This window comes from Eurosta solidaginis, chromosome 3, assembly GCF_040869045.1.
Source record: "Eurosta solidaginis isolate ZX-2024a chromosome 3, ASM4086904v1, whole genome shotgun sequence".
Classification (NCBI taxonomy): domain Eukaryota; kingdom Metazoa; phylum Arthropoda; class Insecta; order Diptera; family Tephritidae; genus Eurosta; species Eurosta solidaginis.
The window spans coordinates 227,619,285-227,631,890 of record NC_090321.1 but is presented as its reverse complement, the minus strand read 5'-3'; the positions used below and the strand labels follow the sequence as shown (position 1 = coordinate 227,631,890).

The window sequence follows — 12,606 nt, the reverse complement described above, 5'->3', positions numbered from 1 at the left end:
TCACTGAGAGCTTTTCATGGCAGAAATATACCCGGAGCGCTTGTCAAACACTGCCGAGGGGCGACCCCGCTTAGAAAAATTTTCATCTAATTTAAGACCCTTATTTCTAAAATTTTGATGTTGCTTTGCCCGGGGTGCGAACCCATGGCATTCGGTGTGGTAGGCGGAGCACGCTACCATCACACCACGGTGGCCGTCTCTGGTATACTTCCCGGAAAAAAGCATCGTAACTACTAATATGGGCAAATTTATATACGAAACTTCAGGCAAATCGAATAGGATGTATGTAAATATGTATGTGGGTATTATTAATTCTTGTCTTTATTTCGGCTTCGCATGCATATTTGCCAGTTTTGCCAGGTTGATGCAACTAAATCGAATATCACAATGAACTTTAGAGCTCTCAGCAACAGCTTTCATTTGATATCCATAATACACACACATTCTAGGGGTATCCGGGTCCATGTTTTGGCCTATATCTCGAGACCCTAGTCACTCAGCGGTGTAAAACTTACTCTGTATTATAGCACACATCAACAGCTCTCATTTGATATCCATAATATATAAACACATTCTAGGGGTACCCGGGTCCACGTTTTGGGCTATATCTCGAGACCCTAGCCTCCCAGTTGTATGAAAATTATCCTGTACTATAGCACTCAACAACAGCTTTCATTTGATATCCATATTGTATAAACACATTCTAGGAGTACCCGTGTCCACGTTTTGGGCTATATCTCGAGACCCTAGCCTCCCAGTTGTATGAAAATTATCCTGTACTATAGCACTCATCAAAAGCTTTCATTTGATATCCATATTGTATAAACACATTCTAGGGGTTCCCGGGTCTACGTTTTGGCCTATATCTCGAGACCCTAGTCACCCAGAGGTATGAAAATTATCCTGTACTATAGCACACATCAACAGCTTTCATTTGGTATCCACATTGTATAAACACATTCTAGGGGTACCCGGGTCCACGTTTTGATCTAAAGACCCTAGGCACGTAGCGAAAAAAAGGTAGACGTTGGCCGATTCTCAGACCTACCCAATGAAATTAACTTGTAATAGATTGGATCGATTTTTTTCGTTAGGTCGGACCGAACTGTAAACTTTTTTTTTTCGAATTTTGAATTTTTTCAAAAAAAAAAAATCATAACTCAAGAATGGCTAAATCGATTTGGGATTTCAAAATCAACTAACCATCATCTCTCCTTTCTGTATCTTTCCTAAAAATTTCATGGCAATCTTTCTATCCGTTCTCGAGTTATCGAGTGACAGTCAAAATGTGCACTTGTTTTTATATATATAGATTAAGGGAGAAATTGCCAAAAATCTTTCTATCTGAACGATCGGTTGTATTGGATATATATTATATATAGCTCCGATCGAAATAATTTTTAAAGGAAATCTTCTATGGTATATCAGAATATATATCACCAAGTTTCACGTTTTTATATTGGATACTAAAGGAGAAATGGCCAAAAATCTTTCTATCTGAACGATCGGTTGTATGGGATATATACTATATATAGCTCCGATCAAAGTGATTTTTTCAGGATATTTTCTATGACATATTAGAATATATATCACCGAGTTTCACGTTTATACTTTTTAAATTGCGGCAGGAATGACCAAAATCGTCTTATCTGAACGATCGGTTGTATGGGAGATATATGTTATAGTGGTCCGATCCTACCGGATCCGACAGATGTCTAATATAATACAAAAATACATCCTTGTGCAAAATTTCATTAAGATATCTCAAACTTTGAAGGACTAGTTTGCGTTCAAACAGACAGACGGACAGACGGACGGCGGACATGGCTATATCAACTCAGTGCGTCGCCCTGATCAATTCGGTAGGCTTAATGGTGAGTCTATCTTCTATATTTCTCAACGTTACAAACATCGGACCAAAGTTAATATACCATTTCATGTTCATGAAAGGTATAAAAAGATCGAATAAATCGATTAAGCATCGAATCGAAATCCAGCTCTAGCATATAGTATCTGGGCGACCGAGCTTTGCTCGGCAATCTTCGAGTATGCCACATAACATACTTTGTTCTACATCGCTACCTCAGAATACGGATGTCGTATGTTACAAATCTGGATTTTTCAGGAGACGATTTATTAAGTTCAACAGAAAATATTTACAAAATGGCCCTGTGGATTTTCTCAAATTTCGGACTGATTGTGGAATGAGTATTGCACTCTCATCAGGCTTAGTCAAATTAACTGTAACCATTATAGCAAATATGTTATTAGCGTATTTCTCCAGAATACATTTGCCGTATGTTAAATTTTTTTTTACAAAAAAAAAAAGAAAAATCCATTGAACATACTACAAAAACTTACTTAATTGGCGCTTAACCGTCTAAACGGTTATGGCCGGCCAACCGGCGCCAATTGGTCACACCAAGGGAGCTTAAATCGTTTTCCATCTGGTCCTTCCAACGGAGTGGGGGCCGCCCTCTACCTCTGTTTCCATAGGCGGGTTCCGATAGAAACACTTTCTTGGCCGGAGCATCATCTTTCATTCGCATAACATGGCCTAGCCAGCGCGGCCGCTGCGTTTTAATTCGCTGGACTATGTTGATGTCTGCGTATAGCTCGTACAGCTCATCATTAAATCTTCTTCGGTACTCGCCATCGCCAACGCGTTGAGGTCCATAAATCTTTCGAAGAACTTTTCTCTCGAACACTCCCAAAGCCGCTTCATTGCTGTTGTCATGGTCCATGCTTCTGTCCCATATAGCAGGACGGGTACGATAAGTGACTTGTAGAGTATGATTTTCGTTCGCCGAGAGAGGACTTTGCTTTTCAATTGCCTACCTAGTCCAAAGTAGCATTTTTTGGCAAGATTGATTCTTCGCTGGATTTCAGTGTTGATGCTGGTTCCCAAATAAACGAAGTCTCTTACTATTTCGAAATTATGGCTGCCAACAGTAGCGTGGTTGCCAAGGCGCGTATGCGCTGATTCTTTGCTCGATGACAGCAGGTACTTCGTTTTGTCCTCATTCACCATCAAACCCATCTTTACCGCTTCTTTTTCCATACTACAAAAAGCATATTGGAAATATGAATATACTATGTATGAATATAAAGATACATATTAATTGTTTGAAGAAAATTACTTAGAACGTTTGTCGATATAATTAGAATTTGATACCATGAAAGAAACAAAATATGACAATACGGTTATTCAAAAGATGCGACGAAAGGTCAAGTGAATATATCTATAGACGTCTATGGACCACAAGGTAGGTATGATGCTAAAGTTTCAAAAAATGCAGTTAACTCAGTTTTGATCAAATGGACGCTTCGGATAAGTGGTCGCCCTTGTATGGTATGACAGTGTGCTGGCCTTCATACCGAAAGCCACAGGAAAAAGACATCAAAATATATATATACAAAAAAAAAAATATTAAAAAAAAAAAAATAAATAAAATAAAAATTATTATTTATTATCATTATCAAGAAGAATTTTCCAATAATAAAATTATTGGTTTTCACTACAATACATTCTTTATTCAAAGTAAAATAGAACTGTGAGCAACACTTCAAAATGATTGATAAATATGTAAAAATAACAATGCATGTAAGCTATTGAAAGAGGTCCTCATAAAATTTGCGGTCGTTCTCCTTTTCAAAGTAACACAACATACTTTCTACGTCTTTTATTTTACCTTCGAGTTTTTTCGGTTAACAGATAATTGTTTTTCAATGAAGTTGTCCGGTGTATTTTGATTTATCCGGGAGTGCCCTGGCTCAGAAAATTTTTGTATTGCCACTTTAATACGACTCTGATGTATGAAGTGAAGTAAAGCTGTGGCAGTTATTTTATTTAAATTTTGTGGAATACAGCAATGACTCCATAATATAAAAAAAATAATATAATTTTCTTTATTTCGGGGTAGTCGTTCTCAACGTTGACTAAAATTTTTAAAAGAGCGCTTGCTATATCATTACCACTTCTTCCAGCACTACATTCATTCCATAGGGCGCAGTACGTTATTTTTTCACCATTGCACTTAACTGGGAATTCTAGTTAGTAAAATTATAGACGCACAGTTTTCTCCTGCAATAGCAATTGGAAGCGAAAATTCTGGGCAAAGTGAAAACATTTTCCAGATCGTAACACAAAACGGCAATATAGGAATCTTTAATGCGGCGACCGGCATCTCGCTTCTATTTGCATAGGGTCTTTTGCATACAGTTCATTTTATGTTCTGTTATTTCACTTTCATTTAAAATATTTTTATTGACGTTTGCGTAAACACACCTATCGCATTGGTCTTTTTTCGGCTTATAAAATGACAAGTTGAATTCAATATTAAATACACTCCTATATGTGTGTATCATAAATTTTTTGTAAATTTAAATGACACTCCAAATACTTTCGCGATGTTCTTGAACGGCAGTAGTGCGAGTCTATTGTCGGAAAACTATTAATGTGGGCTTTTACTTCTTCAATTTTGTCCTGCGAGGTTTTTAGTCTACCATGGTGCTTTCTGCGTTCATTTCGCAGTCCTTGTTCAGGGTCATTCAAAAATTTGAAGCAATAATAGAGTTTTCTTTCAGATATTCCCAAAGTATTTACAAACAAAATTTTACATACAGCAAATGTAGCGTTTACTTGAAAAAAATAGTGGAAAGTTTTGTTTTTGCGAAAAATCTCTTTATCTTTAGATGTGCACCGACGCCTTTTTATTACTGTTGGTTTGACAAAATTAGCATAAAATAAAAATTTTTCGATGGAATTTAACTGCCAAAATTGTTGTCCTTTCACTCTCTGTAATTTTATTTCTGCAATCACGAATGCAGCTTTCCTTACAGGGTGGTCGCATAATGACTGCAGGGCGTTCTACAATTTTCCTATTTACATATTTCTTTCCTTTTTCGCGAAGGAATTTTCGTACGTTAATTTTCCATGATTCTGGATGTCTCTAACGCTTTCGTGCCCTACTTTTCCCAGTGCCTGAAGATGTTCCTTTTTCACAATTGTTAACACTTTGTTCCAGGTTAGAGTTAATACGAATACTCGAACGAACCATGCCAATCTCTTCCTCAATATTAAAGGAAGGATCTAAAATTTCATCATCCGATGAAAAATCGCTTGCGGACATGTAACTATTCATTGTTTTTGTTTGAAATAAAATTCACTTTTTTAATCACAAGCGCGGCAACAAGCAAAAATATAGTTAACTGAATTTTATATTGCAACTATTTCAATGCATACTAAAACCGGTACCTACTTTTAAAAAACTTTCTCGGCCAAAGTAGTTAATTTCCACAAGTGAAATCACATTTTCTTTTAATTGGTTCGATTGCCTCACCAAAAGAAGCAATAGATGGTATGGAGTATAAACAAAACCAATATATTTATTTAAACTCACATCTATTTGCTGTTTTCGCTACTTGACATGCTCAATGCATATAAGTCCATTTAAAATTGTATGACATACGACAACTGTATTCTTAACAAAATAAATCATCAATTTGAATATAAAAATATCTTATGTTCGTTATTTGTTGCACATACGACAAAATACACACACAGGACGTTAAAATCATGTGACATACGACAAAATGCATGATGGATATCTGGAAATATATAGCGTTCAGGAAGAAACTAATGATACCGTTCGATAGAGCATGAGGAGTATACTATGAAATTCCAATAATCCTAAAATCGAAAATTTTCACATCCGACATCGGTATTCTCATGTGGCGACATGTTATCATTAATCAAACTCTACTTTTTTTTATATGTATATATATTATATATTTTTACTTACCAATATTTGATTTCCTTAAAAATAGATTTCAAAAACATATCAAACACTAACCGCAAAATGAACTGGAATGAAAAATTTGAAATGGGTAATTCTAGCCTATAGTATAAGGAATTTTTATGACAATTAGTGAAATCGAGAACTAAGTTATTTAGGTCGAGTATCTTTATGCGCCGAGTTATTAATTTCAAACATTTTTTTAGTTATACACTATGAAAGTCTCACAATTTTATTACGTTCCAAAAACTTGTAAATTTCACTAATGACGACTATCACTTAGTTTAATTAAATGTCAACTTACTTTCCTAAGCGCCATCTGTTGGTAAGTAGTTAAATGGTTGGAATTGGTCGTTTTCAAATTGAACATATGCCTCTAGTGTTCAATGGTAGCAAATTACCATGGTGAGATATCGTTTTGCTATGGTGAGAAATCTTTCTAATAGTAATCTGTGAGAAATTGCAATTATTCATTTCATATTTTCCAAACATATGCATTTAAATATATTTTGCTAGAATTTGCCACGGTGTCTTGATATTGTATTTCAGTTTTATTAGCGTGTGTGAAATTAAGAAAATTAAGTCGAATCATGTGTAAGATTTTTTACGAAGATTTTTAACTTTAATGTTCTCCTTTAAAGCTTTAATAGAATATGAGTAAGTAGAGTACTATTTCGTCTAACTGCCCCAACCCTAAATGGCAACCCTACTCAAAAATGTTCCTATTGTAATGCGAAGTGAAATACCTTGCGTTTGATACCCATATCGGCATATCTCATCCATTTTTTTAATATCGAATAGGTGGCAACCCTAAATGGCAACCCTACTCAAAAATGTCCCTATTGTAATGCGGAATGAAATACCTTTCGTTTGATACCCATATCGGCATATCTCATGGATTTTTTTTATTTCGAATAGGTGGCAACCCTAAATGGCAACCCCACTCAAAGATGTCCCTATTGTAATGCGGAGTGAAATACCTTTCGTTTGATACCCATATCGGCATATCTCATGCAATTTTTTTTAATTTCGAATAGGTGGCAACCCTAAATAGCAACCCTACTCAAAAATGTGCCTATTGTAATGCGGAGTGAAATACCTTTCTTTTGATACCCATATCGGCATATATCATGCAATTTTTTTTTAATTTCGAATAGGTGGCAACCTTGTGAACATTCTGAATGGCAACTCCAGGTAGAAAGTCTTAGAATGTGACACATTATCTCTGCGCCAAATTTCATTTTAATCGGTTGAGCCGTTCCCGAGATCGTTCGGCTATACAAACATACAAATATACAAGAATTGCTCGTTTAAAGTTATAAGATAAGATTACTTATGCAAAAGCTTTCATACACATAGAGGCTTATAGAGCGCAAGCCACCGCAAAGCTGGGTTCGGACAACTCTATCCTGGTTGATTGTCGCTTTAGCAAAATACTAAGAAATTTAAAAAAATTTTGAAAATATTTAAATATTATTATTGCTGTAGGTCTACATCAAATTCGCTTCCTCTGACGATGCGCAAACTAACCCCAATGCTATAACAATTAGCGGCAAGGAAGAAGATGTCGAAAATGCAAAGGAAGTCATTCTTAATATGGCTGAGGACTATACTAATGAGTACTTGGACAATTTACCACCCTCACCGCAGCCGCAAACAGTGGCGGCCTTCCTACCTGGTGGAAATGAGAACGGGTTTGTTATTAAGGACGCACCTTGGGAAAAGGGTAGCGACAAGCAAGGTAGGGGTTCTGCACCCAATACTCAGTCACAAGAAGATTTCCCAGACTTCAGCTCACCTGGTGGCCCAGCACCAGTATCAACACCTTTAACATCGGCATGGCGACCAAGGAACTAAACGATAAAAAAAATTTTTTTAAATGAAAAAAATATATATATGTTTCTTATTAAAGTAACAAAATCAATAGAAACACTAACACATAAAAAGGAAGCATTCAAAAGGCAGACAAAAAAACAGTAAAAATTGCAAACGCATCAAAATATATTAAAAATTTACATAAATACTAGGCATACAAACGATAACAAAATTAAGAACTACACAAATTATTTATATATATAAACAGTCTTGAAACATGTAAACATAAGAGAAATGCTGCAGAACATATTGGATAGAAGATCAAATGCAAACACAACAATACACTACCATACACATAAATATTAGTGAGTATAAAATTAAAGGTTGTCCATAGTTTTTGTTGTAAAAATCAAATACATATTGTATATCATATAAATACATATGTAGCTATGTATGTGTTGCTCTTGACTATTTTTACAATGAAGAAGAAGAAGAAAGAAAAAAATGACTTACTAATGCAGGAAAATGTTGAAAACAGTTTTGAAAACAAAAGACAGCAACGTAATATCACGGCGGAACGATACAAGGTGGCAACATGCGACAGCTGATTATAAATTTTTTTTTTGATTTGATACATCAACTTCCGGCGCCGTACGATTTTGACATTTGTCCATCGAATTTACAAAAACAAAGTACATGGAATTTTTATTTATGTTTGTAGGTATGTCACAATGCTGCCACCTTGTATCGTTCCGGCATGCGTAATATTGAAACGTAATAAATTGGCGTTATAAACGAAATTGTGCTAAACTACTTATCTGCCAAAAAGGCACAATTAAACTTTAATATGTTTAACAATTTAAAAATGATATGCAGCGTCGCAACTTTCACACTCTTAACTAGAGTTACGTGCTGCGGTAGTGAATTTGTTCTAAATTCAAACTATTTTTGTTCGTTGTGACATAAAATGGTCCAAATACATACAAATATCATAAATACAGACATGTTATACATTTATACATACATGTACACTAGGGTGGTGAAATTTATTGTTGAAAAGGCACATCCAGTTTCTGAATCTATGGGTCATACTGAGTAATATTGTCGATGGGAACATAGGTCTGAAATGAATTTCGAGCCTCCCTAATTTTGTTAGAAAATTTTATACCCCATTCCAAATAGGGGCTCTCACAAATAAAATACATGAAAATAAATGTCAAATTCGGATTCGGATTGGGATATAAAATTTTTTAACAAAATTAGGGAGGCTCGAAATTCATTTCAGACCTATGGTCCCATCGACAGTATGACCCATAGATTCAGAAACTGGATGTGCATCTGAAGTTTTTTCCTCATTTTTCCCCATACAATTTGACCCGCCCTAATCTACACATATTCTTACTTAAATATGTAGTTTTTTTTTTGGTGAAATAAACGCTATATAGACTAGTTGAGAAGAGTTGAGCTCTTATTATTATTATGATTTTTTTTAAATACTACTACCAATATGGTTTTATCTATCAATTTGTTAATGTCGCCATAAAATTAACAAAAAGTATCCATTTTTTTTGCATGTACAGCGAATTAAGTTCAATGGGGTGGAACGTATTACACATTGGGTCGGGGGTCGATTTGTATAGGCGAAAGTTAACCGATTTGGGCTCAGGAAAAAAATTTCCACTACGTATACCCAAAAAAATAATTTTCGCGCCTGCGAAAAAAATAGCGAGTGGGTCAATTTTTCGATCAAAACACTCCCCAAACCCCAAAAAATATTTTTTTTAAACTGTTTTAAAAACGTTGTCGATAACAGTTTAAAAAATAATATTTTTTGGGTTTTGGGGTCGCTCTGGAACTTTTTTCTTGAGCCCAAATCCTATCGAAAAATCGATGGCGCGTTATCGGTTAATAAATCGACCCAGTCTATTACACATACATTTTTTAGCTTATGTGTGGAATTTCTAGCTTTAAAAAAATATATATGAAAAACAGTTGTCGATTTATACTCAAAAATTAATTTCAAAGCAACCAAAAAATATATTGAAGAAAAATTAAAAATAATAGCATACTTACGTTTAAATTTGAAAGTTAAACGCTTAAATATTTTCTTTTTTTCTGTTTTTCCCTTAAAAATGTTTACTATACCCAACAAACATTTAATTTAGAAAACGATTAGAAGCCGACAAAAAGGCGACTTCGTTCTCGATATCGAGAAAAAGGTTAGAATTCTAATCGAATTGTAACGTCAATTTCAAATGGGTTTCTAATGAGAATTTTGAAGTTCAATTATGTAAAATCTGCAAAATTTTCATTGTTTCATTATATCAAATACTTTTATTTGGTTATGAGCTTATGTATTAAGAATGAACATATTTCAAAGCCTTTTTCTGTTATAATAAATTAAAACCGTACTTAAAACTTATGTAAATATATTCGGTGGACACATATAAAACAGTTAAATTCAGTCTTTTGAGATTAAAGGTACTTTTTGCACATTTCATAGTAAAAAATAAAATTAAAATAATTCAAAATCCTATCGTATGTTTCACAGTTTTCAGTATTAGTTATTGTGTTGAAATTTTCGTTTCCACTTATTATTTTTTTTTTGTTTTTTTGGTTTTCAATTTGTATGGCCCGAGCAGTCCACTCATATAGCCAGTCCACTTATTCTTATGGTATTTCTAGTGTTATTCGAATCGTTTCACAGTCGAATTCTAACCCAGGGGTCGAATCGTAACATACAATCCGTGATCCAATGTCGTTTTTTAAAACACAATAACTCCGAAATGGTGTATCGTATTAATGAAATATGAGTACTAGGGACAACGCGTACTCACTGGATCCATAATATATTATCATATTTTTAAATAGTTGCATAGCCTAATTTGTATCGCTTGAGTGAAAATAGTTTTCGATCCGTGATCGTATTTTCCGATTCCATAGCAGTTTTCGATTCGAAATGCATTAGAGAACTACATAAGAATTCTGATGTAAATTTACAATATTTCTCTAACGTTATAAACTGTGTTTGCTGGGTATATATATATATATATTAGGGTGGGTCAAATTGTATGGGAAAAAAAGGGGGGGGGGGGGGACTTCTGGTCCACATACAGTTTCTATGAGTCATACTGAGTAATATTGTCCATGGGACCATAGGTCTGAAATTAATTTCGAGTCTCCCTAATTTTGTTAGAAACTTTTATATCCCAATCCGAATCCATATTTGACATTTATTTTCAGGTATTTTATTTGTGAGAGCCGCTATTTGGATTGGGATATAAAATTTTCTAACAAAATTAGGGAGACTCTAAATTTATTTCAGACCTATGGTCCCGTGGACAATATTACTCAGTATGACCCATAGATTCAGAAACTGGATGTGCCTTTTCAACAATGAATTTTACCCACCCTATATTATATATATATATATGCAAAGATTTTTTGTATGTTATTTTTAACTGTTTCAAAATCCACACAAAACTATTTTCTTTCGCCCCATCTTAATGTTGCAAGCTTGCATAAAAAATATGTTAAAACATATAAATTAGTTTAAACTTTGATTTTCATATACTATTTATGCATGCCTTATCGTTTGTAATTTTCCATATAGTTTCTGTGTAAAAAAATTGTATGTGTATTTATCTTCTGTTTTTTTTTTTTTTGAATAAGAAAAAACTTTCCGCTAGTTAATAATTTACTCTATACATATACAGCGGCAGTAAGAAATATAAGCAAATAATAATTATTAAACAATGTATATTAGGGTGGAGCAAAAAGTATTATCAAGCAAGCGTGTGGTTTAAAAAACATATATATTTTCTTATATAAATATAACTAAGATTTGGAAAGGATTTTTGTCGAAACTTCTTTTAAATTTAACTGTTTCTTATTCTTTTTTTCCAGCAGAATAAATTTCAAAGCTTTAACCCTTTCGATCCGACAATTTGTCCTACAAACACACCACCAAGCTTTATATTTTGTGCCATCCTAATGCATTAAATATAATAGTAAATAAACATTTACGAAAGCTGTTAACGATGTTTGGTGGTCATTATTATGTTAAATGTTCTTGCAATCTACAAAAAATATTTACAATTTTGCGGCATACTTTTAGAAGCTATCAAATTATTTTGTATTCTATTTGTATTTAATTCTATACTATATAAAAATATATATATATATTAGATACATTATCTATATTAAATATGCTCATTGTGTTTAAAAAATATATACTTCATATATATGTATATATATTTTTTTCAAACAGTTTATATCGAATCGTTTCAATTAGAATAACTAGAATTAAATATTTGCTCAAGAATGGTAGTGGTTCAATTAAAGAAAATCTATTTTCGAGTGGATACTTAGTTTTTGCAACGCAAAAATATTAAATAACTTGTTTTATCTTTGTATTTTGTGTCTTTACTTTTGTTTGTAATCTTTTTTTTTATATTCTCTTGTTTTGAGATAAGTCGAGAAAAGTCGTCGAAACCGCATTGTCATTTTTACACGCAATTATGTATTTGAAATAAAGATACCTCTTTTAGAAAGCTCTCCATTAAAAGAAAAGTTAAAGCAAAAGCAAAAAAAAAAAAATCAAAAAAAAAAAAAAACAATTTATTCCTTGTGCAATTAAAAGTCTTCATTTTTTCGGCTTATTTTATTATTTTTATAATGCAATTTACACCTTATATAAATATTATTAATTAATTATTTTTTTGCAAAAAAATTTAAATATTAACTGAGTAAGGAGTAACAACGATTTTTTTATATACAACAAGTATATGCATTACGAACACAAATACTGCAATCTATACAAAATACATACTTACATACATAGTAAATATAATAAACGTTGAACTCCTTTATGCAAATTAAAAACAATTTATATAATTCATTGATAAATAATAATGATAAAAATGGAAAACTTAGTAAAAAATAAATAAAACAAAAAAAAAAAAACGTAAAATATATTTTATAGTTTGTTTTA

The 12,606-nt window shown here is 33.0% G+C and overlaps 1 protein-coding gene across 7 annotated transcripts in view; it reads left to right on the top strand.

Moving 5' to 3' along the window:
* Dp1 (satellite-binding protein 1 Dp1) overlaps positions 1-12,232 on the top strand; it is a 69,533-nt gene extending 57,301 nt beyond the window's left edge. For 6 of the 7 annotated variants that reach the window (XM_067775392.1, XM_067775396.1, XM_067775391.1 and 3 more), the window contains exon 7: positions 7,287-12,232. In XM_067775392.1, the coding sequence (XP_067631493.1) occupies positions 7,287-7,655 (369 nt within the window). In that variant the 3' untranslated portion in view covers positions 7,656-12,232. The remainder of the gene's footprint in view (positions 1-7,286) is intronic. The other variant, XR_010951262.1, reaches the window with a different exon arrangement.
* The last annotated feature ends 374 nt before the right edge of the window (positions 12,233-12,606 follow it).